The sequence below is a fragment of the Pan paniscus genome, chromosome 6 (genome assembly GCF_029289425.2).
Source record: "Pan paniscus chromosome 6, NHGRI_mPanPan1-v2.0_pri, whole genome shotgun sequence".
Taxonomy (NCBI): Eukaryota; Metazoa; Chordata; class Mammalia; order Primates; family Hominidae; genus Pan; species Pan paniscus.
In genome coordinates this window covers 50,007,213-50,027,272 of record NC_073255.2, presented here as the reverse complement: position 1 = coordinate 50,027,272, position 20,060 = coordinate 50,007,213, and the positions used below count along the sequence as shown (strand labels likewise).

Below are 20,060 nucleotides of genomic sequence, written 5' to 3'. Positions count from 1 at the left end.
ACTTATAGGTGGGAGCTGAACAATGAGAACACATGGACACAGGGAGGGGTACAACACACACTGGGGTCTGTCCATGGGACGGGGGGAAGGGAGAGCACCAGGATAAGTAGCCAATACATGCAGGGCTTAATACCTAGGTGATGAGTTGATAGGTGCAGCAAACCACCACGGCACACGTTTACCTATATAACAAACCTGCACATCCTGCACATGTATCCTGGAACTTTAAATTAAATTAAAATACACATACACAAATGAAAAACATCAGGATAGCAATTAGCTGGGGTGAAGGGATAAGAAAGAAGAGGAAACTCTCAGAAAATTGCAACAATATTGGTAATATTCTATTTCTTAAGTGGAGTAATGGGTTCACGGGTTTCTTTTCATAATTCTGCTTTGTAACTTGAGCATATTTAAATTTATATATACACTATATATATTATGTATATGTAGCAAACATTTTATAAACACAAATGATATTATCTTTATAAAATGCCTTAATGAAAACCTAAAAAAAAGTTACAAGGGTTTTAGAAGCTCTATGCAGAGACCACATATATATTTCTTAAGTCACAGGTGGCTTTTAATATACTCAGTGTTGTGCAACCATCCCTATTATCCAATTCCAGGACACTTTTACCATCTCAAAAAGAAACCTCAAACCCATCAGAAGTCACTCCCTATTCTCCCCACCTCAACATCACATAGGTGACTCTATCAATTCACCTACTCTGGACATTGCAAATATAAATGGAACTATACAATATGTGGCCTCATGTGTCTAACTTCTTTCCCTTAGCATGTTTTCAAGGTTCTTTCCTCAACAAAACTCCATTAGTTTGTCTAAAGCTTTTCTTTTAACAGATCTATAAATCTGTTGTAATATTGTCTTTTGACAGACAACTTGTGAAAGATTTGGAGTAGAATTTGTGATAAATACATGGAATCTTAATTAACTGTTAACAGAAAAATCAAACTCTGTAAATTACTTAAAGAGGTTTATTCAGAGCCAATGAGTGACCACAGCCCCAGGAAAATACAAACCCAAAAAGCCTTAAGTGTTCCCGAGGCAGTCAGATTATAGTTTGGTTTTATACATTTCAGGGAGCCAGGGGTTACAGGCAAAGACATAAATCAATGTGTGGAAGGTATACACTGGTTTGGCTCCAAAAGACAGGATGTCTTGATGTAGGGGGTTTACAAGTTATATGTGGACTCAAATACATAGATATATACACGATATATGATTGATTGATAGATAGATAGATATATAGATCTCTTGGTAGGGCTAGACAGGGTCTCCCTATGTTGCCCAGGCTAGTCTTGAACTCTTGGCCTCAAGTGATCCTCCCACCTCAGCCAGCTTGACCAAGAGATTTTTTAATTTGCAATTGGTTAAAAGAGTGAGGCTCTGTGTAAAATTTGGAGTCAGCAGAAAAGAATGTTTAAGATAGTATGCCAGAATCAGCCACAATACACTGGGTCAAAAAAGACCTCTTCAGCAAGATTGATGGTCTGCAAGCTTGACTTAACCCTTGCCTTGCACAGCCTTAGGTCTTGTTTATAATTTGGTATCTTACTACCACAAAGTCTGTTAGTCTTATGATCTCTACTTTAACATTAATGTTGGTCAGTTGTCTAAATGCCAAAAGGGAGGGACTATAACAAGGGGTGTTCAACCTCCCTTTCCAGAATGGCTGGGAACTCAGTTTTTAAGGTTTCTCTGGGGTCTCCTTGGCTAAGAGGAGGTCCGTTCAGTGCTTGGGGGGCTTACAATTTTATTTTTAGTTTACAAACACAAACAAACGTAATTATTTATTTTTATGTTTGTTTTGTTTTTTGCGACAGAGTCTTGCTCTGTCAACCAGGCTGAGTGCAGTGGCAAGATCGCTGCTCACTGCAACCTCCACCTCCCGGATTCAAGCGATTCTCATGCCTCAGCCTTCCTAGTAGCTGGGACTACAGGTGCGCCCTACCACGCCCGGCTAATTTTTTTGTATTTTTAGTAGAGACGGGGTTTCGCCATGTTGGCCAAGCTGGTCTCGAACTCCTGAACTCAAGTGATCCGCCCACCGCGGCCTGGGATTACAGGCGTGAGCCACCGTGCGTAGCCAAAGTAATTATTAACTCCACAGAAAATAAAAGGCTGTGCAGGAAGTAAAAATTAATCAAGTCCATATGTAGACCTCAGATACATTTCGTTTGGGCCATCCTGCACTTTATTTTGTAATTAAACACCACTATTTTAAAATCAGGAAAATTGCACATAAAAATCCAGCTGCAAGTGGGCGCTCTGGAGTTCCCCAGTCTCCACTCGCTCGTCCTCCCAGCCCCCACAGGCCTCAACGTCGCCTATCCCACTCCACCAGCCCAGTCTTCCACCGCCCTAGGAACTCTCCTACGCCTACGCAAGCAGGGAGGGATGGGGTGACAGCACCGACAACAAAGGGTCGTCTCCCGCACTCCGTATGAGGATGGGGTACTGGTCGGGGGGCAACCGAAGCCTTTCTTCCTAGGTTCTTTATCTTTTCTAAGTTTCCCATGACCTAACGCTCCGCTTGAGCCCTCAGCAAAGATGTCACCCGCCGAAAGGTGTGGCCGGAAGCTGGAGGCGTGGCTTCCGGACGTGCGGGGCGAGGCTCGTCTCGTTTCCGGCGGCGCTCCGAGTGACGTAGAGAAGCGCGCCGCGCACCTCATGGTTCCGGGGACAGTTAGGGCGGCGGATGGAGGTCAGCGGTGGTGCTCGCTGCGTAGGTCTTGTGGCACGGGGAGAAGGGGCGGCTGATCGTGGGTTTCGAGTGCACAACACAGGCGTGGCTGGGAAGGTCCTGGGATGCGGTGAAACTGGGGAGCAGGCTGGGACGCGGTGGGATGCGGTGGGCCTGGCCGTCTGCTCGTTCCGTGCTGGCTTGCCAGTGCGCACGCTTCCCCTCTAGCCCGCGCGGCCAGGCCTGGAAGACGCCGCCCCTGTTGACCGTCCATGACCCCAGCGAGCCAGTTTTCGTGACTTAGTGCAAGTTGTTTTCTCTCTGCATTTTAAAACTAAAGTTTTGGATTGCTGTTTGCCTAAACCCAAGTCTGGCTCCTGGGCTTCCGTTTACTCGGCTAAATTGCTCTTAGGGCTCTTAAAAAATTGGAAAGGCGGCCGGGCGCGGTGGCTCACTCCGGTAATCCCAGCACTTTGGGAGGCCGAGACGGGTGGATCACTTGAGGTCATGGTGAAACCCTGTCTCTACTAAAAATACAAAAATTAGCCAGGTGTGGTGGCGCGGGCCTGTAGTCCCAGCTATTTGGGAGGCTGAGGCAGGAGAATCGCTTGAATCCGGGAGGCTGAGGTTGTAGTGAGTCGAGATCGCAGCATTGCACTCCAGTCTGGGCGACAGAGCGAGACTTCGTCTCAAAAAAATAAAATAAGTCGGAAAGATTTCTCCACTGTGCTTAGGCTCAGGAAGTGGTAGATGTTGCGTTTGGGCAAATACTCCGACTCTCTGATCTCTCTCTCTTTTTTTTTTTTCTTTAAGTGGAGTTAGACTAAGCTTTTTACAGCTGCTTTAATCCCCTCATATAAAAAGAAAATGTGCTGGCCATATACCAAGTTCCAGGAAGTGGAGAAAGATCAAACGCACATTCTGCTTTGGCAGAAATGAGGCCTAGGTGAACGTTTTAGCTTGCCCTTGTCGCATGTCTTCCCTGGATCATGTAATCACCGTAGGGAGCTAGACAAGCTGATAGAATTTTTTTTCTTTCTTTTTTTTTTTTTTGTGACAGAGTCTCGCTCTGCCACCCAGGCTGGAGTGCAGTGGCGCGATCTCGGCTCACTTCAAGCTCTGCCTCACCCTCCCTAGTAGCTGGGACTACAGGTGCCCGCCACCACGCCCGGCTAATTTTTTTGTATTTTTAGTAGAGACGGTGTTTCACTGTGTTAGCCAGGATGGTCTCGATCTCCTGACCTCGTGATCTGCCCGCCTCAGCCTCCCAAAGTACTGGGATTACAGGCGTGAGCCACCGCGCCTGGCCGATAGAATTGTTAAAAGCAACATCAAGGCTATATGTAACACATTGCTGGAGATGGCAACATTGAGTTTGGCCTTGGAAGGATGAGATGTATTTTAAAGGGTCTTATAGGGGGAGGAGGAGACCCGGATAACAAGCCCTGTAAGGTGAAGTGGAAGTGCAAGGCCTGTTTAAAATGGGGCCTTGTGTTGCTGGGAGGCAGAAAAAGCCAAGACTGAGAAAATCATTCTGGGCCATGTTATGAAGTGCTTCTTATTATTGGTTCAGAATTTTTGCTGTTAGAAATTTGGTGGGGGGGGTTTTAGTAGGCTAGTGATGTAATCTACCTTGGTTTCGAGAGGCTCACACCTATGTCTACAGTGTTAAAATATATCCACAGAGGCTTTGGGAATGTGAATTTTTTTTTTTTTTTTTTGAGATGGAGTCTCTCACCCAGGCTGGAGTCCAGTGGTGCAATCTCAGCTCACTGCAATCTCCACCTCTCAGGTTCAAGCAATTCTCGTGCCTTAGCCTCCCAAGTAGCTGGGATTACAGGCATGCACCATGATGCCCAGCTAATTTTTGTATTTTTAGTAGAGATGGGGTTTCACCATGTTGGCCAGGCTGGTCTCAAACTCCTGACCTCAAGTGATCCACCCGCCTAGGCCTCCCAAAGTGCTGGGATTACAGGCATGAGCCACCACGCCTGGTCAAGCCCGTAATTTTTAATTCTGGTTACCCTTGAAATAAAAAAATAAAAAAAAATTAATGCTGTGTAGGTCGTGTCTGCAGAGATGCCATCACTTAGGAGGCCTTGGGCAGGACCTGGGAATCTGAATTATTGAACCACATCCTAGGTGATTTCAAATTACAAGCAGGATGAAAACCCTCCCACCCAGGCTGTAATGTTCCTGAGTTTTGATATTTGATGGCATTCTGTACTGAAACAAAAATCCTGTGAGACTTTTGCTTTAGAAAATACTATCACATACCTATGGATTGTCAAGAAAGACTTAGTCTGATTTTACAGATAGGGTGGCTTTGACTATTTCATCTCTCAAGTTTGTGAGTCAGGAACTGCCCCTGTAGTAGCCCCTTCTCTCTCCTTTTTCTCTTCAGGGTTTGGAATCACTTGCTAGGAGTCTTGTCTCTCTGCCACCCAGGACATCATGGCAGCTCACCTGGTAAAGCGATGCACGTGCCTCCTGAGAGAAGCTGCTCGTCAGGCCCCTGCCATGGCTCCAGTTGGCCGACTGAGACTTGCCTGGGTAGCCCATAAGACTCTGACTTCCTCAGCCACCTCACCCATTTCCCACCTCCCAGGTTCCTTGATGGAGCCGGTGGAGAAGGAACGAGCATCTACTCCCTACGTAGAGAAGCAGGTGGACCACCTCATCAAGAAGGCCACAAGGCCAGAGGAGCTCCTGGAGCTACTTGGTGGCAGTCACGACTTGGACAGCAATCAAGCAGCAATGGTACTTATCCGGCTCTCTCACTTGCTGTCTGAGAAGCCAGAAGATAAAGGCTTGCTCATACAGGATGCCCACTTTCATCAACTTCTCTGTCTGCTCAACAGTCAGGTGGGTGCCGGAGTGTGGTCTGAGAGCATAGACAAGAGGAAAACAGCCAGAAATGCTGGGGTCCACAGCAGCCAGTGCTTACCAAGCATAGACAGGGGCCCTGCATCTCTTGTGATATTTTTTATTTTTTTATAAATTTCAAAGTGCTTTATCGTGCTTTCTCTTTGTTTATCCTTACAAGAGCCCTGTTAGGTAAATATTGCTATTCTCGTCTTACAGACAGCCAAGACGCATAGTGATAGAAGCATGGGAAGTGAGCCTGGTTCTTCTCAGTTCTTTGGGTGCTTTCCCCCTCACCATATAGTCTTGACTTGTATTGCTCTCTGCCAGTGTCTGGCTGATGGCAAGGCACTGTTTTTGAAGCCAAAGGAGATGCAGCATGACTGATGGAAGGTCCTTGAAACTTGAGACAGACGTGGGCATGATCTAGCCATGTTCAGACCCTCCAAGGATGACCATGGAGAGAAGCAACAAGACCCATTTGTGTGGCACTGAACAGGGCAGAACTCAGACTACAGAAGCCAGTTCCTGCTCACTGTGAGGGACTCCCTTCTTAGAGAGTCTTCCCCTGGGCTCCATGTACAAAAAAGGAGTACAGACTCCTGCTGTGGCTGAACTGGCCCTAAATCCCTGGACTGCTTTGGAAGGGAAGTGCTGGGGCACTGAAACCATGTTTCCAGTTGTCAGGTGTAATGAAGAGAAAGGCACTATCCAAGGAAGGAGTTGCACTAACTGAGTGCTTTTCAAACTGCAGGTTATAAAATCAGTGTAGTGGGATGTGGCCAGCTGATTCTTAATGAGGTAGAGTAGTATAAAAAATACCAGAATTCATCACATATAGTAAGGGGATTCACTAATGTCTCATGGAACTTTTGTTCTAGTTAAGTATGTATATATATGCATGTGTTGTGTGGACTGGGGTTACAGTACATAATTATTTCTTGCTGGGGATATAATTCATAAAATGAACTTAGTTAGGCCCCCTTGATATTTGGCTACAATTCTAATTGCTGTTTATTGACTCTTTTTACTCACATGTGATTTAAGAAAGTCTTATGATGCAAGACTGAACATTGTAACAAAATTATAAGGCAAGTATCTGTAATGTAATAACAGCTTTCTTTTCAAAGATTTTCCTGCTGTCCATGAAACCGGAAGGTAGACACCCAGATCTTCTGTAAGATTAGAATTTACTCCAGTACTTTCTCCCTCCTCCCCAGCCCTTCAGACAGCAGCTTCTCTGTTCGCAGCTCACTTCCTTGAAGGTGTGGTTTCTGCTTCTCATTCATAAGCGAAGAGACTGAACCTGAGGGTTCAGTGTTGAGAGACTTGGCCCAGGAAAGGACAGAGCCATACTTGTTTTACCATCTGCTCTCTTCTGCAAGGCTGGATTCAGGGCCAAAGGGCTCTAGAGCCACCCATGTTGACACTGTGGGCCCTGTGGACACAGTACCTGAATAGCAGTTACCCTCTTCAGAAACAAAGCAGGCACCAGCAGAGAGGACGGGCTGTGGTGCAGGTTCCGGACCCAGAACTATGTAGAAATAAGTTCACCTTCGTTTACCTGTATAGTGGGACTGATGGTTCTCATAGGATGTTGGTGTCTCATAGGGGTACGCACACAGAAGGATGCCTGGCATTTAGTAAGAGCCTGTTCAGAGGTGCTGCTGGTAGCAGCAGCAGCTTGGTCATCCCCAGGAGGCCTCTGCATTTGGGAGTGGGCAGGGCTTAGTGATACCGGGGGTCTTTTTACCCATATGTCAAAAGCTTTCCTGCAAACCTTTGTGCCTGGGGTGCTCCTCCCTTTGCAGGCAGTTGAGGGTCTGGCATGCTTGGGTGCCGCGTCCCTGGAGGGTAAAGGTGGTGGTTCACTGCCTAACGCTCTGCAGGGACTCCTGCTTATTGCAGCAGTTGCATTCCTAAGAAACTTTCACGTTGCCAGAAACTGCGAGGTTGGTTTGTTAGAGAACAGTTTAGGGGTTGGAGCTTCTCTGACTCAAAAACAAATTATTTTCCTGGAGAAAAGCCAGTGTTTTTTGTTTTGTTGTTTGAGACAGAGTCTCACTCTGTCACCCAGGCTGGAGTGCAGTGGCACAATCTCAGCTCACTGCAGCCTCCACCTTCCAGGTTCAAGTGATCTTCCCACCTCAGCCTCCCAAGTAGCTGGGACTACAGGCATGTGCCACCACACCTGGCTAATTTTTGTAATTTTAATAGGCACAGGGTTTCACCACATTCACCAGGCTAGTCTCGAACTCCTGACCTCAGGTGGTCTGCCCGGCCCAAGTTTTTAATACCTAAAACTTTTAATGTCATTGCAAGTAAAAGTCACGAATGATAACAAAACTGATCTTAGCAAGCGTAAGTGCCACCTTCTCTGCCATCAGGTGACATCCATCAGGCTCAACTTTTTCTCTGACCTCTTGTATTGACTTGACAGCTTTACTTGCAGCTGAAATCTACGTGCTCACTACCCAGAGCTGTAGCCAGGACCATGTAAAAGAGTGTGGTCTCTCTTTAATCAACTACATTAGGTCAAAACTTCATTGGGGAAACTTGGAGAATTTCCCTTGCCACTCTAGAGTTCTTGCTTGCAAGCAATTGCAAATGACCTCAGCCACCTTGAGCAGAAATGTGCTATTTATTGTAGCCTAGAGGATCAGGCTTAGAGGTGTACCCTTGGATCTGGCCTGTGCCTGAGCGGTGCTCTGGCTCTGCAGGTGCTTGGCAGCCATGTCAAATTCAGTGCCTGCCCTGTCTATGGTAGGCACTGGCCCAGAAGACTGCCACAGAAACAGTGACTCACGGGCCCTGTTCCTGTGTCCCAGGCTCAGGGATAAATTTGGTTACAGACACCAAGCATCTAGGCCTCGAGGCTGAGCAAGGCTGTGAGGAGCAGCCAGGCACTGGGGCCCTGTTACAATGGAGTGGGGAACTGATACTGTCTTCTCTGAAGAGTTGTAGTAAATGCTCATGAAACAAGGTTCAGAGAGGTAGCCTCCAGCTCACACACAGGACTGACAGTGCCACATCATTTCTCCTGTGTCCTTTCTCTGCCTAGATAGCCTCGGTCTGGCATGGTACCCTCTCGAAGCTGCTGGGAAGCCTGTATGCTCTGGGCATCCCCAAGGCCTCCAAGGAGCTGCAGTCGGTGGAGCAGGAGGTCCGCTGGCGCATGCGGAAGCTCAAGTACAAGCACCTGGCCTTCCTGGCAGAGTCCTGTGCCACCCTCTCACAGGAGCAGCACTCGCAGGAGCTGCTGGCTGAGCTGCTCATGCACCTGGAAAGGCGTTGGACAGAAATTGAAGATTCCCACACATTAGTGACCGTCATGATGAAGGTGGGACACCTCTCGGAGCCACTAATGAACCGCCTGGAAGACAAGGTACTGGGCCTGAAAGCAGGTGGCACCCAGCCTGCCTCCCCTGGGCTTTGGGCTTGTTCTTTGGGTGACAGTTGTCTGCAGAGGGTTGTGTTGTGTGCACTGGGATCAGAGCCCCGGGAGCTTCTGTCTGGAGCCTCAGGCATCACATGGGGCAGGACCAGAGGGCTCGGAGCTGCAACAGGTGGTTGCCCTGTGGCTGCATTCATCAAGCACCACTTGCTCCTCCCAACACAGGCGCTTCCCTGATTGCACCTTTATCTTTCCCCCAAACCCCATCACAGCACGATCTTGAGAAGGGGGCATGGCAGGCAGCTCCTGAAGTAACACAGCTACTGCCCAGGCCTGGCTTCTGGCTAGAACTCTCCTGGAGATGTGCTAACCCCTATCGGCTGTAGCCTTGCAGTCAAGTCAAATTCAGTGCCCGTTTCTGTCATAGCGGGGGCTGGCCCAGATGGCTGCCACAACAAGCTCCACAGCTCATGGGCCCTGGGTCACCTACCCTGGGACCTGGGGATAAGTTTGGCTGTGGACAGTGCTCCAGGTCCGGGGGTTCCCTGGGGTGGACGAGGAGGCAGGCCCTGCACAGTGGTCCTGTGGTTAGTCAGCTCAGGCCCAGTCTGACAGGGGCTGTCGCAGGGGCTGCACTGGATGGGACCATGGGACCCCTGCCCCCAGCTCATCTCTGCCACCCCAGGCCATTGAGCTGACCTCTGCGCGGCTGTGGTTGACAGTGCCTGGAGTTGGTGGAACACTTTGGCCCCAATGAGCTGCGGAAGGTGCTGGTGATGCTGGCAGCTCAGAGCCGGCGGTCCGTGCCCTTGCTGCGGGCCATCTCCTACCACCTGGTGCAGAAGCCCTTCTCTCTGACGAAAGATGTGCTCTTGGACGTGGCCTATGCCTATGGTGAGCCCTTTGGACAGAACGGTGGAGAGAGGGGAGCGCTGGCCCTGCAGATGCCTGCAGCCGTGTCAAATTCAGTACCTGTCCTATGCATGGTAGGCACTGGCCCAGAAGGCTGCCACAGAAACACTGTGACTCATGGGCCCTGTTCCTGTGTCCCAGGCTCAGGGATAAATTTGGTTACAGACATCAAACATCTAGACCTCGAGGCTGAGGTGGGGTGGAGCTGCTGGGTGATTGCTGACTCTCTCTCCAGCTAAACCCTGTGATCTGCTCTGTCCTGAAGGCAAACTCAGCTTTCACCAGACCCAGGTGTCCCAGCGCCTGGCCACCGACCTGCTATCCCTCATGCCCAGCCTGACTTCTGGTGAGGTGGCCCACTGTGCCAAGTCCTTCGCCTTACTCAAGTGGCTCAGCCTGCCCCTGTTTGAGGCCTTTGCCCAGGTGAGCCAGGGCCTGGCCCCAACTCAGAGAAGCTGGCTTCCTGGCCATCTGCTGGGAACCATTGCCTTAGTCGGGAAAGTAAAGCCAGTCTGAAAATGCTCACTTGTGGGGGCAAATACATATTTCTTGCATTTTGGCTTATTTTGAAAGGGCTGCTATTCAGTTCTCAAAAAAGTGTTTGAGAACTGTTTCCTCTGTTCTTTCACTGACCATTATAAGTGCTTCCATCCATTTTGGGGTAGCTGTAGCAGGTAGCAGCATGGCTGATGAGACTGAGAATCCACTGAGAACTGTCTACTGAATCACTGATCCCCCTCGCAAAGTGGAACTGTACAGAAAGATGACACCTGCAGTTACGTTTATGTGTGACCAGTCTAAACTAAGTTTACTGGCTGGAGAATATTTCTAAATCCCTTATCAGAAAGAAGCAGCTTCTAGGTGTCCCCAGCCTCTGTGGGTAGTTGCTGCCAGGCGAAGGAGTGTCTGGGCCTGTGTAAGTCCTTCTCTGTGCCTGGCACAGCTCATGGGCCCTGGATGGAGGGTCCTGCCATTGCCCCTGGCCATGCAGGCTCTCCTCAGACTCAGAGCCGGGCAGGAGGACAGCGTGCTGGGCAGAGAGCTTATTCTGTCCCTCTGCTATTTCTGACCCACCCAGCACATCCTGAACAGAGCGCAGGACATCACCCTGCCCCACCTGTGCAGCGTACTTCTGGCTTTTGCGCGTCTGAACTTCCATCCAGACCAAGAGGATCAGTTCTTCAGCCTGGTACGGCCTCTGGGCTCCCACTGCTCGACCTTTATCCTCCCCTTCCGCTAATGGCTCATGAACCGTCCTCCCAAGATCAGCTCGGGCTAGGCGGAGGTGGGAGGGGCCACTACGTGTGGCATGGGAGGGCAGGGGGAGCTGATTGGAGCCAGGCATCCTAGGGATTACTGAGAACACATGAAATCCTGCTGTCTGGTTGACTGCCCTGCCAGGCAGCGCTGGGGGGTCCTGCCTCTGGTGCTCCTTTTAATGCCCTGTTGATGCTCAGAAGCTCCAGTGGGCCTTCGTGCTATGTGCGCCAGCTCAGGGCAGGAGGGGGAGCCTTCTTTATGAAGACCTTAGGACAGCCACAGAGGCCAGCAGGCCAGGTGTGACCCCAGGCTCCCTGGGATTCCATCAGGGGTTTGTCTGGCACAGTCCTGAGAACAATTAGCCAGGGGCTGGGGAGTGCTGCTTCACCTCTTGGATGCTCTCATCTCTCAGAGGACCAGAGATTCCTCCTCCCTTGTCCCAGGTGCTCACTTGGAGACATTATGGGAGAAGGGATCTTGTTCCCTGCCAGTAGGTTGGTTGTAGTAAACCTAATCAAATGCCAGCATTCAGCAGCACTCTTCTGCTGTTCAGAGTGGTCTTGGGGCATGAGGAAGATTCCTGGTACCTTCAAGCCCAGGATTGCTCCAGGCCTCACCAAGGGCCAGGGTTCTGCCTCTTATTACCTAGTAGCCTCCTCTGGCCTCATCCCAACCAAGCCAAGACCACATCATGGATTGTGTCTCACTCATGGCTATTTGCAGCCCCTAAGGAGAGCCTGCTTTCTCCACCACACCCTATCCTTGCCCAGGTACATGAGAAGCTGGGGTCAGAGCTGCCAGGCCTGGAGCCAGCCCTGCAGGTGGACCTGGTGTGGGCCCTGTGTGTGCTGCAGCAGGCACGGGAAGCAGAGCTGCAAGCTGTCCTCCACCCTGAATTTCACATCCAATTTCTAGGTGAGCCCCCTGCCCCTAGTACTACTGGAACTGGGAAACTGCCTGGTCTTGTCTGCCTAGTGCCAGGTGAGAATTTGGGGCAGATGGAGGCCAGGGCTCTCCCTCCCCCTCGTTCTCCATCCTCTCCCTGTAGGTGGCCAGCAGACCGTGACTCTGCTGCCTCCTGACCCAGAAAACTGGGCTGGGACTGGGTGTAGGGGTGCACTGCCCTCTCATCAGGGTCTCCCCATCTCTGGCCGTAGGCCCACCTCCCTCTTCTTTCTCCTTGTCTCCTAGGGGGCAAGTCTCAGAAGGATCAGAACACCTTCCAGAAGCTGCTCCACATCAACGCCACTGCCCTGCTGGAGTACCCCGAGTACTCGGGTCCCCTTCTGCCTGCCTCAGCTGTGGCCCCTGGGCCCTCAGCCCTTGACAGGAAGGTGACCCCCCTGCAAAAGGAGCTGCAGGAGACGCTGAAGGGGCTGCTGGGGAGCGCCGACAAGGGCAGCCTCGAGGTGGCCACGCAGTATGGCTGGGTGCTGGGTGAGGGCTCCCCCTGGTTGGCACAGGGCCTGGCATTGCCTGAGTCTAACGGGACTCTTCTAACCCACCCCGTCTGCAGCAAGTACTGACCTAGGGAGCTGCAGGGTGTCAGCCTGGGCTCCCCACAGTCCCATCTTTGTTCATCTTTCCTGTGGGGGGGTTTCTGAGGGATGTCCCCCAACATGTTCTCATCCCACACCCCTTCCCCAGATGCTGAGGTGCTGCTGGACAGTGACGGCGAGTTTCTGCCCGTAAGGGACTTTGTGGCACCTCACCTTGCCCAGCCAACTGGGAGCCAGTCACCACCTCCAGGGTCTAAGAGGTAGGTGGCCAGGGACCTGTTGGCCATGGGAGCACCATGGCTGTTGGACTGCATATTCTTTGCTTTCCATCTTTCCCCTCCGAGGGGCTGGGAGAGTGGAAGCATGTCAGCCACCCCTTCTTCCTTCCAGGCTAGCGTTCTTGCGGTGGGAGTTCCCCAACTTCAACAGCCGAAGCAAGGACTTGCTGGGTCGCTTTGTTCTGGCCCGGCGACACATAGTGGCTGCAGGCTTCCTGATAGTGGACGTGAGTACCTCTTGGGCAGGTGGTCACTGCACAGGGAGAATCCCCAACCCACGCTAGAGAGGGGATCAGGTGGAACTGAGCCAGCAGGTATAGACACATGCCCTGGCCGTGGCCCCGGGCCTCTCCCAGGAGCCCAGGGAGGGAGTTTACTGTGGATCCTAGCTGCTCCAGCCTCCCCTCTAACCTTCCCAGCATCTCACCCCGTGGGTGAACCCAAAAAGCCAACCAAGCCTGCTTATTCAGCTTAAGAGGTGGGCAGGGTAGGGCCCATTCACAGATGAGCAGCTCGAAGCCCAAGAGGCTGCACAGCTGTTGGGGCTCTGAGTGCAGCTGCTCTGCCCCCTTGGTCAGCGCCTGTTGTCAGGAAAAGTAGGACCAGTGGAACTGGCAGGAGCAGAAAGATGCAGGTCTTGGGCCTGACTCTGGTTTCACACCTGGGAGACCTTGGTTAAGATCAAAGGGGGTCACCTTCCCTGGGAAGGGCCAGTGAATGAACATGTGGCTTCATGAGCCACACAAGGGTTCTGTTTGCTTCTTTGGGTTGTTGTGAGTTTTTTAACTGTTTAAAATTCAGAAGCCCTTCTTGGGCCTCCGAGTAGTTTGCAGACCCCTCCAGCACTGACAGTGCTAGCACCTCTCCCCGCCCGCACTGCCTGCAGTTCATGGGCTCTGCCTTGAAGACTTGGAGGCCAAGGGGCAGGTGTGCAGAGCTGTTGGTCACCAGAGGTGTTGGGTGAGGGGTCAATGTGAGGACAGCAGGCAAGCAGGGAGAGCCACTGGCTGGAAGGGATCTCCTTGCCCATGTGACCTCTCTCCCCTGCCTCCTTCTAGGTCCCATTCTATGAGTGGCTGGAACTCAAGTCTGAATGGCAGAAAGGCGCCTACCTCAAGGACAAGATGCGCAAAGCGGTGGCTGAGGAGCTGGCCAAGTGACTTGTGCCAGCAGCATGGACTGCGTGCCTCTCCGCCGGAGGTCTAGCTGTGGGCGGGCAAGAAGGGTCACCCTTGAGGACAAACCTCTGTGCAGGACCTTGGCCAGAGTGGGGAGGGTGGCCAGCCACTCTGAGGGACAGAACGTCCTCTTGTGTATAATAAACCTTTAATTTTGGTGTTGGACCCCTGGGGCCTTCCCAGGCTTGGTCACCCTCTGCACTGTCAGCACTTGTCTGTCTGCTTTGTTGAGCAGGGCGTGGTTCTCCAGTCTGCCCTGTGCACTCCCCCGCCACGCCCAACCCAAGAGGGCTGCTTTAGGGACAGACCTGGGTTGTTACCTGCCTGTCTCTCCCAGCTTCTTCCCTCCATGAGTGCTTATTCACATATGCCGGCCTCTTGCGTAGGGGTCTGTATCAGCCCCAGCAGACAGGTGGAGTCCTAGAATTCTGAACCTCCAGGGCAGAGGAGCTTCCCAGGGAAGCTGATTGGAGATTCAGTGCATGGCTGGGGGTTCTGATGGAGCTGTGGCTACTGAACCACAGCCATCCTGGGAGGCTTTCTCCCATCAGTTGTCTCACACTTAGCTGAGTGAAAGGCACCCTGACAGCATGTGGTGACAGGTGATGTGAGGGCTGGGTGAGCACTTGGGAGGCGCTGGCTCTGGGAGAGGAGAAGATCCCACTTGGTTGACACCACGGCACCAAGAGCCAAACTCCATTGTTGTCTTCACCACCCTGACCAGAGCCTTGTGCTGTCATCTAGGCACTGGCTGCCCAAACAGGACCCTGGCAGCCTCCCTGCTGCTGCGGGGATTACCAGGTGCTGGGAGGCAACAAGCTTTCTACCTTCCAGCCTCTCCTTAGAGACACCTATTGGCAGAACCTGACTAAATAGCAGTCAGGGAACTGAGTTGCCTCCAGCCATACAGAACAGAGAGTAGGACAGTGGGGTGGAGCTGAGAGTGGAGAGGCCCACAGCCCTCAGCACTGTAGGCTCCCCACCCTAGGCTGTTTCCCCAAAAAGAACAAGTCTAGTCACTGCTCTGATGCTTGGCCACTCACCCAAGCATTGGGGTAGTTTGTGCTGGCTTCACTGGGCACCATCAGGCACACCCAGCCTGTAGTTTTTGTTTTATATTACCTAAGTCAGCCAGGTGTGGTGGGATCACGCCTGTAATCCCAGCACTTAGGGAGGCTGGGGCGGGCGAATCACCTGAGGCCAGGAATTCAAGACCAACCTGGCCAACATTGTGAAACCCTGTCTCTACTAAAAATATAAAAATTAGTCGGGCATGACGACAGGCACCTGTAATCCCAGCTACTCAGGAGGCTGAGGCAGGTGAATCACTTGAACCCGGGAGGTGGAGGCTGCAGTTAAGATTGTGCCACTGCACTCCAGCCTGGGTAACAGAGCAAGACTCTGTCTCAAAAAATATATATGTGTGTGTGTGTGTGTGTATGTATGTACATGTGTATATAAGTATATATGTGTGTATATATGTATATATACACGTATATACACACACACCGCTAAGTCATGATTTTGGAGCAATTGTAAGTGGTGTAGTGCTTAATTTTGGCATTCACACACTGATTGTTAGCATATAGAAATGGGATTGATTTTTATGTGATCTTGCTAAACTTTATGCATTTTTTAAATTCCTTTGGATTTCCTATGTAGATATTTATGTCCTGAAAACAGGAATATATTTATCCTTTCAAATCAATATGCTTTTTATTTTGTCATTTATGACCACTTCATTAAAATATAATTCACATGCCATACACTTCACCCATTTAAAATGTATAATTAGGCAAGGTGTGGTGGCTCACGCCTGTAATCCCAGCAGTTTGGGAGGCCAAGGCCCTCAGATCTTGAGCCCAGGAGTTCAAGACCACCCTGGGCAACAGGCAAAACCCTGTCTCTATTTTTTAAAATACAAGAATTAGCCGCAGTGGCACGCACCTGTCGTCCCAGCAACCCAGGAGGCTGAGGTAGGAGGATCACTTAAGCCTGGAAAGTCAAGCCTGCAGTGAACCGTGATAGCACCACTGCAGTCCAGCCTGGGCGACAGAATGAGACCCCATCTCGAAAACAAAAATGTATAATTCAGTGGTTTTTAGTCTCTTTGCAGATACATGCAACCATCACCACAATTTGAACATTTTCTAAGCCTCATATACTGATGTGATATTTTGGTGTTTTGTGACTGGCTTCATTTACTTAGCATATTGTTTTCATGTTTCATTCATGTCGCATGTATGAGTATTCATTCCTTTATTTGGCTGAATAATATTCCATTATAGTTTGTGCCACATTTTGTTTATCCATTCATCCATTGATGGACATGTGGATTGTTTCCACCTTCTGGATAATATGAACTGATACAGTTTGGATATTTTGTCCCCTCCAAATCTCATGAAATAGGATCACCAGTGTTGGAGAATGGGGCCTGTTAGGAACATCTGTCATAAATGGCTTGGTGCCATCCTTGTAATGAGTGAGTTCTTGCTCTATATTAGTTCACTTGAAAGCTGGTTGTTTAAAAGAGACTGGGAACTCCTGCCCTATCTCTTCTGCCCTCTCTCGTCATGTGACATGCCTGCTCCTTGTTCACCTTCTGTCATGAGTAAAAGCTTCCTAAGGCCTTCCCAGGAGCCAAGCAGATGTCGGTACCATGCTTGTACAGCCTGCAGAACTGTGAGCCAAATTTCTTTATAAATTACCATCTCAGATATTCTTCTATAGCAATGCAAAATGGACTAATACATGAATAATGCTGCTATAAATATTCCTGTACAAGTTTGAGTATAAATGTATGTTTTCATTTTTCTCTTGGTTATATACCTAGGAGTGGAATTGCTGGGTCTATGGTAACTATGTTTAGTCGTTTAAGGAACTGCTAGACTGTTTTACATTCCCACCGGCAGTGTGTAAGGTTTCAGATCTCTCTACATCCTCAATGACACTTGTAATTTGAGTTTTATTTTAGCCATGTGAGTGGGTATAAAGTGATTTCTCATTGTGGTTTTTGTTATTTCCCTAATAACTAATGGTTTTCAGCATTTTTCATTTACTTATTTGGCCATTTGCATGTCTTTTGCAAGAATATCTTTTTTAAGATTCAGGGAGTGGCCGGGCACGGGGGCTCACACCTGTAATCCCAGCACTTTGGGAGGCCAAGGTGGGCGGGTCATGAGGTCAGGAGATTGAGACCATCCTGGCCAACACAGTGAAACACCATCTCTACTAAAAATACAAAAAAATTGGCCGGGCGTGGTGGCGGGTGCCCGTAGTCCCAACTGCTTGGGAGGCTGAGGCAGGAGAATGGCATGAACCTGGGAGGTGGAGCTTGCAGTGAGCTGAGATCGTGCCACTGCACTCCAGCCTGGGCAACAGAACCAGACTGTCTCAAAAAAAAAAATAGATTTAGGGAGTACACTAGGTGCAGGTTTGTTACATGGGTATACTGTATCATGCTGAGGTTTGGGCTTCTAATGAACCTATTACCCACGTAATGAACATAGTACCCAGTGGTAGTTTTTCAACCCTTGTCTCCCACCGTCCCCACATTTGGAGTCTCCAGTGTCTATTATTTCCATCTTTATGTCCATGTGTACCTATCCATTGTTTAGCTCTCATTTATAAGTGAGAACATGCGATATTTGATTTTCAGTTTCTCAGTTATTTCACAAGATAATGGCCTCTAGCTCCATTCATCTTGCTGCAAAGGTGTGTGTGTATGTGTGTGCACTGGGTAATTTATAAGAAAAGAGGTTTAATTGGCATGGGGTTCTGCAAGCTGTACACGAAGCATAGTGGCATCTGTTTCTGGGGAGGCCTCAGGAGGCTCCCAATCGTGGTAGAAGGCAAAGGGGGAACAGGCATGTCACATGGTGAAGCAGGAGCAAGAGAGAGAGTGTGTAGAGTGGGGAGATGCCACACACTTTTAAATGACCAAATCTTGGTCGGGCGCGGTGGCTTATGCCTGTAATCCCAGCACTTTGGGAGGCCGAGGTGGGCGGATCACGAGGTCAAGAGATCAAGACCATCCTGGCCAACATGGTGAAACCCCATCTCTACTAAAATACAAAAAAAAAAAAAAAAATTAGCTGGGCCTAGTGGCGCATGCCTGTAGTCTCAGCTACTCAGGAGCCTGAGGCATGGGAATTGCTCGAATCTGGGAGGCAGAGGTTGCAGTGAGCCAAGGTCACACCACTGCACTCCAGCCTGGCAACAGAGCAAGACTCAGTCCCAAAAAAGACCAAATCTCAGGAGAACTCACTGTCTCAAAGACAGCACCAAACCATGAGGGGTCCGTCCCCATGATCCAAACACCTCCCACCAGGCCCCACCTCCAGCATTGGGGATTACAATTCAACATGAGATTTGGGTGGAGACAAATACCAGACTATATCATGCTGCTACAACAGAATACTGCAAACTGAGTAATTTATAAAGAACAGAACTTGGCCAGGCATGGTGGCTCATGCCTGTAATCCCAGCACTTTGGGAGACCAAGTCGGGCAGATCATGAGGTCAGGAGTTCAAGACCAGCCTGACCAACATGGTGAAACCCTGTCTCTATTAAAAGTACGAAAATTAGCCAGGCATGGTGGCAAGTGCCTGTAATCCCAGCTACTCAGGAGGATGAGGCAGGAGAATCGCTTGAACCCAGGAGGTGGAGGTTGCAGTGAGGCAGGAGAATCGCTTGAACCCAGGAGGTGGAGGTTGCAGTGAGCCAGGATCACGCCACTGCACTCCAGCCTGGGTGACAGAGTGAGACTGTGTCTCAAAAAAAAACAGAAAAGAATTTTATGTGGTTCATGGTTCTGGAGGCTGGGAAGTCTAAGAGCATGGCACCAGCATCTGGTGAGTGTCATCCTATAGCAGAAGGCATCACACAGTGAGATAGCATGCACAAGACAGAGAAAATGAAGCCAAATTTATTCTTTTATCAGGGGCCCACCCTTCAGAATCTAAACCATCCCATGTTAACAGCATTAATGATAGCCAAGACCTCATGGTCTAAATGCCTCTTAAAGGTGTCCTACCTCTTAATACTGTTGCAATGCAGTTAAATTTCAACATGAGTTTAAGAGGGCATATTCAAACGGTAGCATGGTGTGAAGTAAGTGTCAACTTTATTTTGCATGTGGCTATCCTTTTGTCCCAGCACCATTTGTTGAAAAGACTGTTCTTTCCCCCTACCCCTTTCAATGATCTTGATAGCCTTGTCAAAAATCAGTCTGCTTCTGGGCTCTCAGTTCTATTCCATTTATGTTTATGTCTATACTTCTGCCAGTAGCACACTATCTCTTGATTGCTGTTGCTTTGTACTAAGTACTGAAATTGGGAGGTGGTTTTTGTTTTCAAGATTGTTTGGCTACTCTAGGTCCCTTGCAATTCCATGTGATTTTTAGAATTAACTCATCCATTTCTACAATGAAGTTAGTTGGGACTCTGATAGGGATTGGGTTGGATCTTTAGATCTTGGGGATTTTTACCATGTGAATGTTAAGTCTTCTGATCCATGAACATGGGATACTTTCATATTTATTTAGATATTCCTTAATTCTTTCAACATTGTTTTGGAGTTTCCAGAGTATTAGTTTTGAACTACTTTTGTTAAATTTATTCCTGAGTATGTTATTTTTTTAATGCCAGTTTGAATGGAATTGTTTGCTTATTTTTTTAGTTTTAGAAACAGGGCCTTGCTGTGTTGGCCAGGGTGGCCTCAAACTCCTGGGCTCAAGCAATCCTTCTGCCTCAACCACCCAAGTAGCTGGGACTACAGGTGTGCACCATCATGCCTGGCTCCTGGAATTTTCATAATCTCAATGTTGGATTTTCATTGCAAGTTTACAGAAAAACAATTGATTTTTATATATGGATTTTGAATCCTGCAACCTTGCTGAACTATTATAATGTGTCTGATTATAATGTGTCTGTGGGTCTATTTTCTTTTTCTTTTTTTGAGATGG

The 20,060-nt window shown here is 49.4% G+C and overlaps 1 protein-coding gene and 3 non-coding genes across 10 annotated transcripts; all 4 read left to right on the top strand.

Moving 5' to 3' along the window:
* Positions 1 to 1,791: 1,791 nt before the first annotated feature.
* TBRG4 (transforming growth factor beta regulator 4) lies at positions 1,792 to 14,301 on the top strand. Of its 7 annotated transcripts, none has more exons than XM_055115912.2 (11): positions 1,792 to 2,729; positions 5,113 to 5,573; positions 8,635 to 8,958; positions 9,690 to 9,861; positions 10,145 to 10,302; positions 10,958 to 11,068; positions 11,910 to 12,054; positions 12,331 to 12,576; positions 12,787 to 12,898; positions 13,029 to 13,143; positions 13,975 to 14,301. In XM_055115912.2, the coding sequence occupies exons 2-11, from the start codon at positions 5,163 to 5,165 to the stop codon at positions 14,074 to 14,076; spliced, it is 1,896 nt and encodes a 631-aa protein (XP_054971887.1). In that variant the 5' UTR covers positions 1,792 to 2,729; positions 5,113 to 5,162; the 3' UTR covers positions 14,077 to 14,301. The 7 variants fall into 7 exon arrangements, 6 of the variants coding, with proteins under 6 accessions (XP_054971887.1, XP_008967065.1, XP_003805258.1 ...); XM_008968817.4 differs by having other exon boundaries at positions 10,115 to 10,302; XM_003805210.5 differs by having other exon boundaries at positions 1,792 to 2,750.
* Positions 8,300 to 8,431, top strand: LOC112440573 (small nucleolar RNA SNORA5). Its single transcript, XR_003028603.1, has one exon. It is a non-coding gene; the product is annotated as a small nucleolar RNA SNORA5 (small nucleolar RNA).
* Positions 9,357 to 9,493, top strand: LOC112440574 (small nucleolar RNA SNORA5). Its single transcript, XR_003028604.1, has one exon. It is a non-coding gene; the product is annotated as a small nucleolar RNA SNORA5 (small nucleolar RNA).
* On the top strand, positions 9,917 to 10,050 carry LOC112440572 (small nucleolar RNA SNORA5). The gene has a single exon (XR_003028602.1). It is a non-coding gene; the product is annotated as a small nucleolar RNA SNORA5 (small nucleolar RNA).
* Positions 14,302 to 20,060: the final 5,759 nt, after the last annotated feature.

What these genes read in the sequence shown, in the direction of transcription:
- TBRG4 (XM_008968817.4), top strand. Translation starts at nt 5,163, where the DNA reads ATGGCAGCTCACCTGGTAAAGCGATGCACGTGCCTCCTGAGAGAAGCT. An exon ending in AGGATCAGTTCTTCAGCCTG is followed by an intron (nt 11,069 to 11,909) that starts GTACGGCCTCTG and finishes ATCCTTGCCCAG; the next exon opens with GTACATGAGAAGCTGGGGTC. An exon ending in CCACCTCCAGGGTCTAAGAG is followed by an intron (nt 12,899 to 13,028) that starts GTAGGTGGCCAG and finishes TCTTCCTTCCAG; the next exon opens with GCTAGCGTTCTTGCGGTGGG.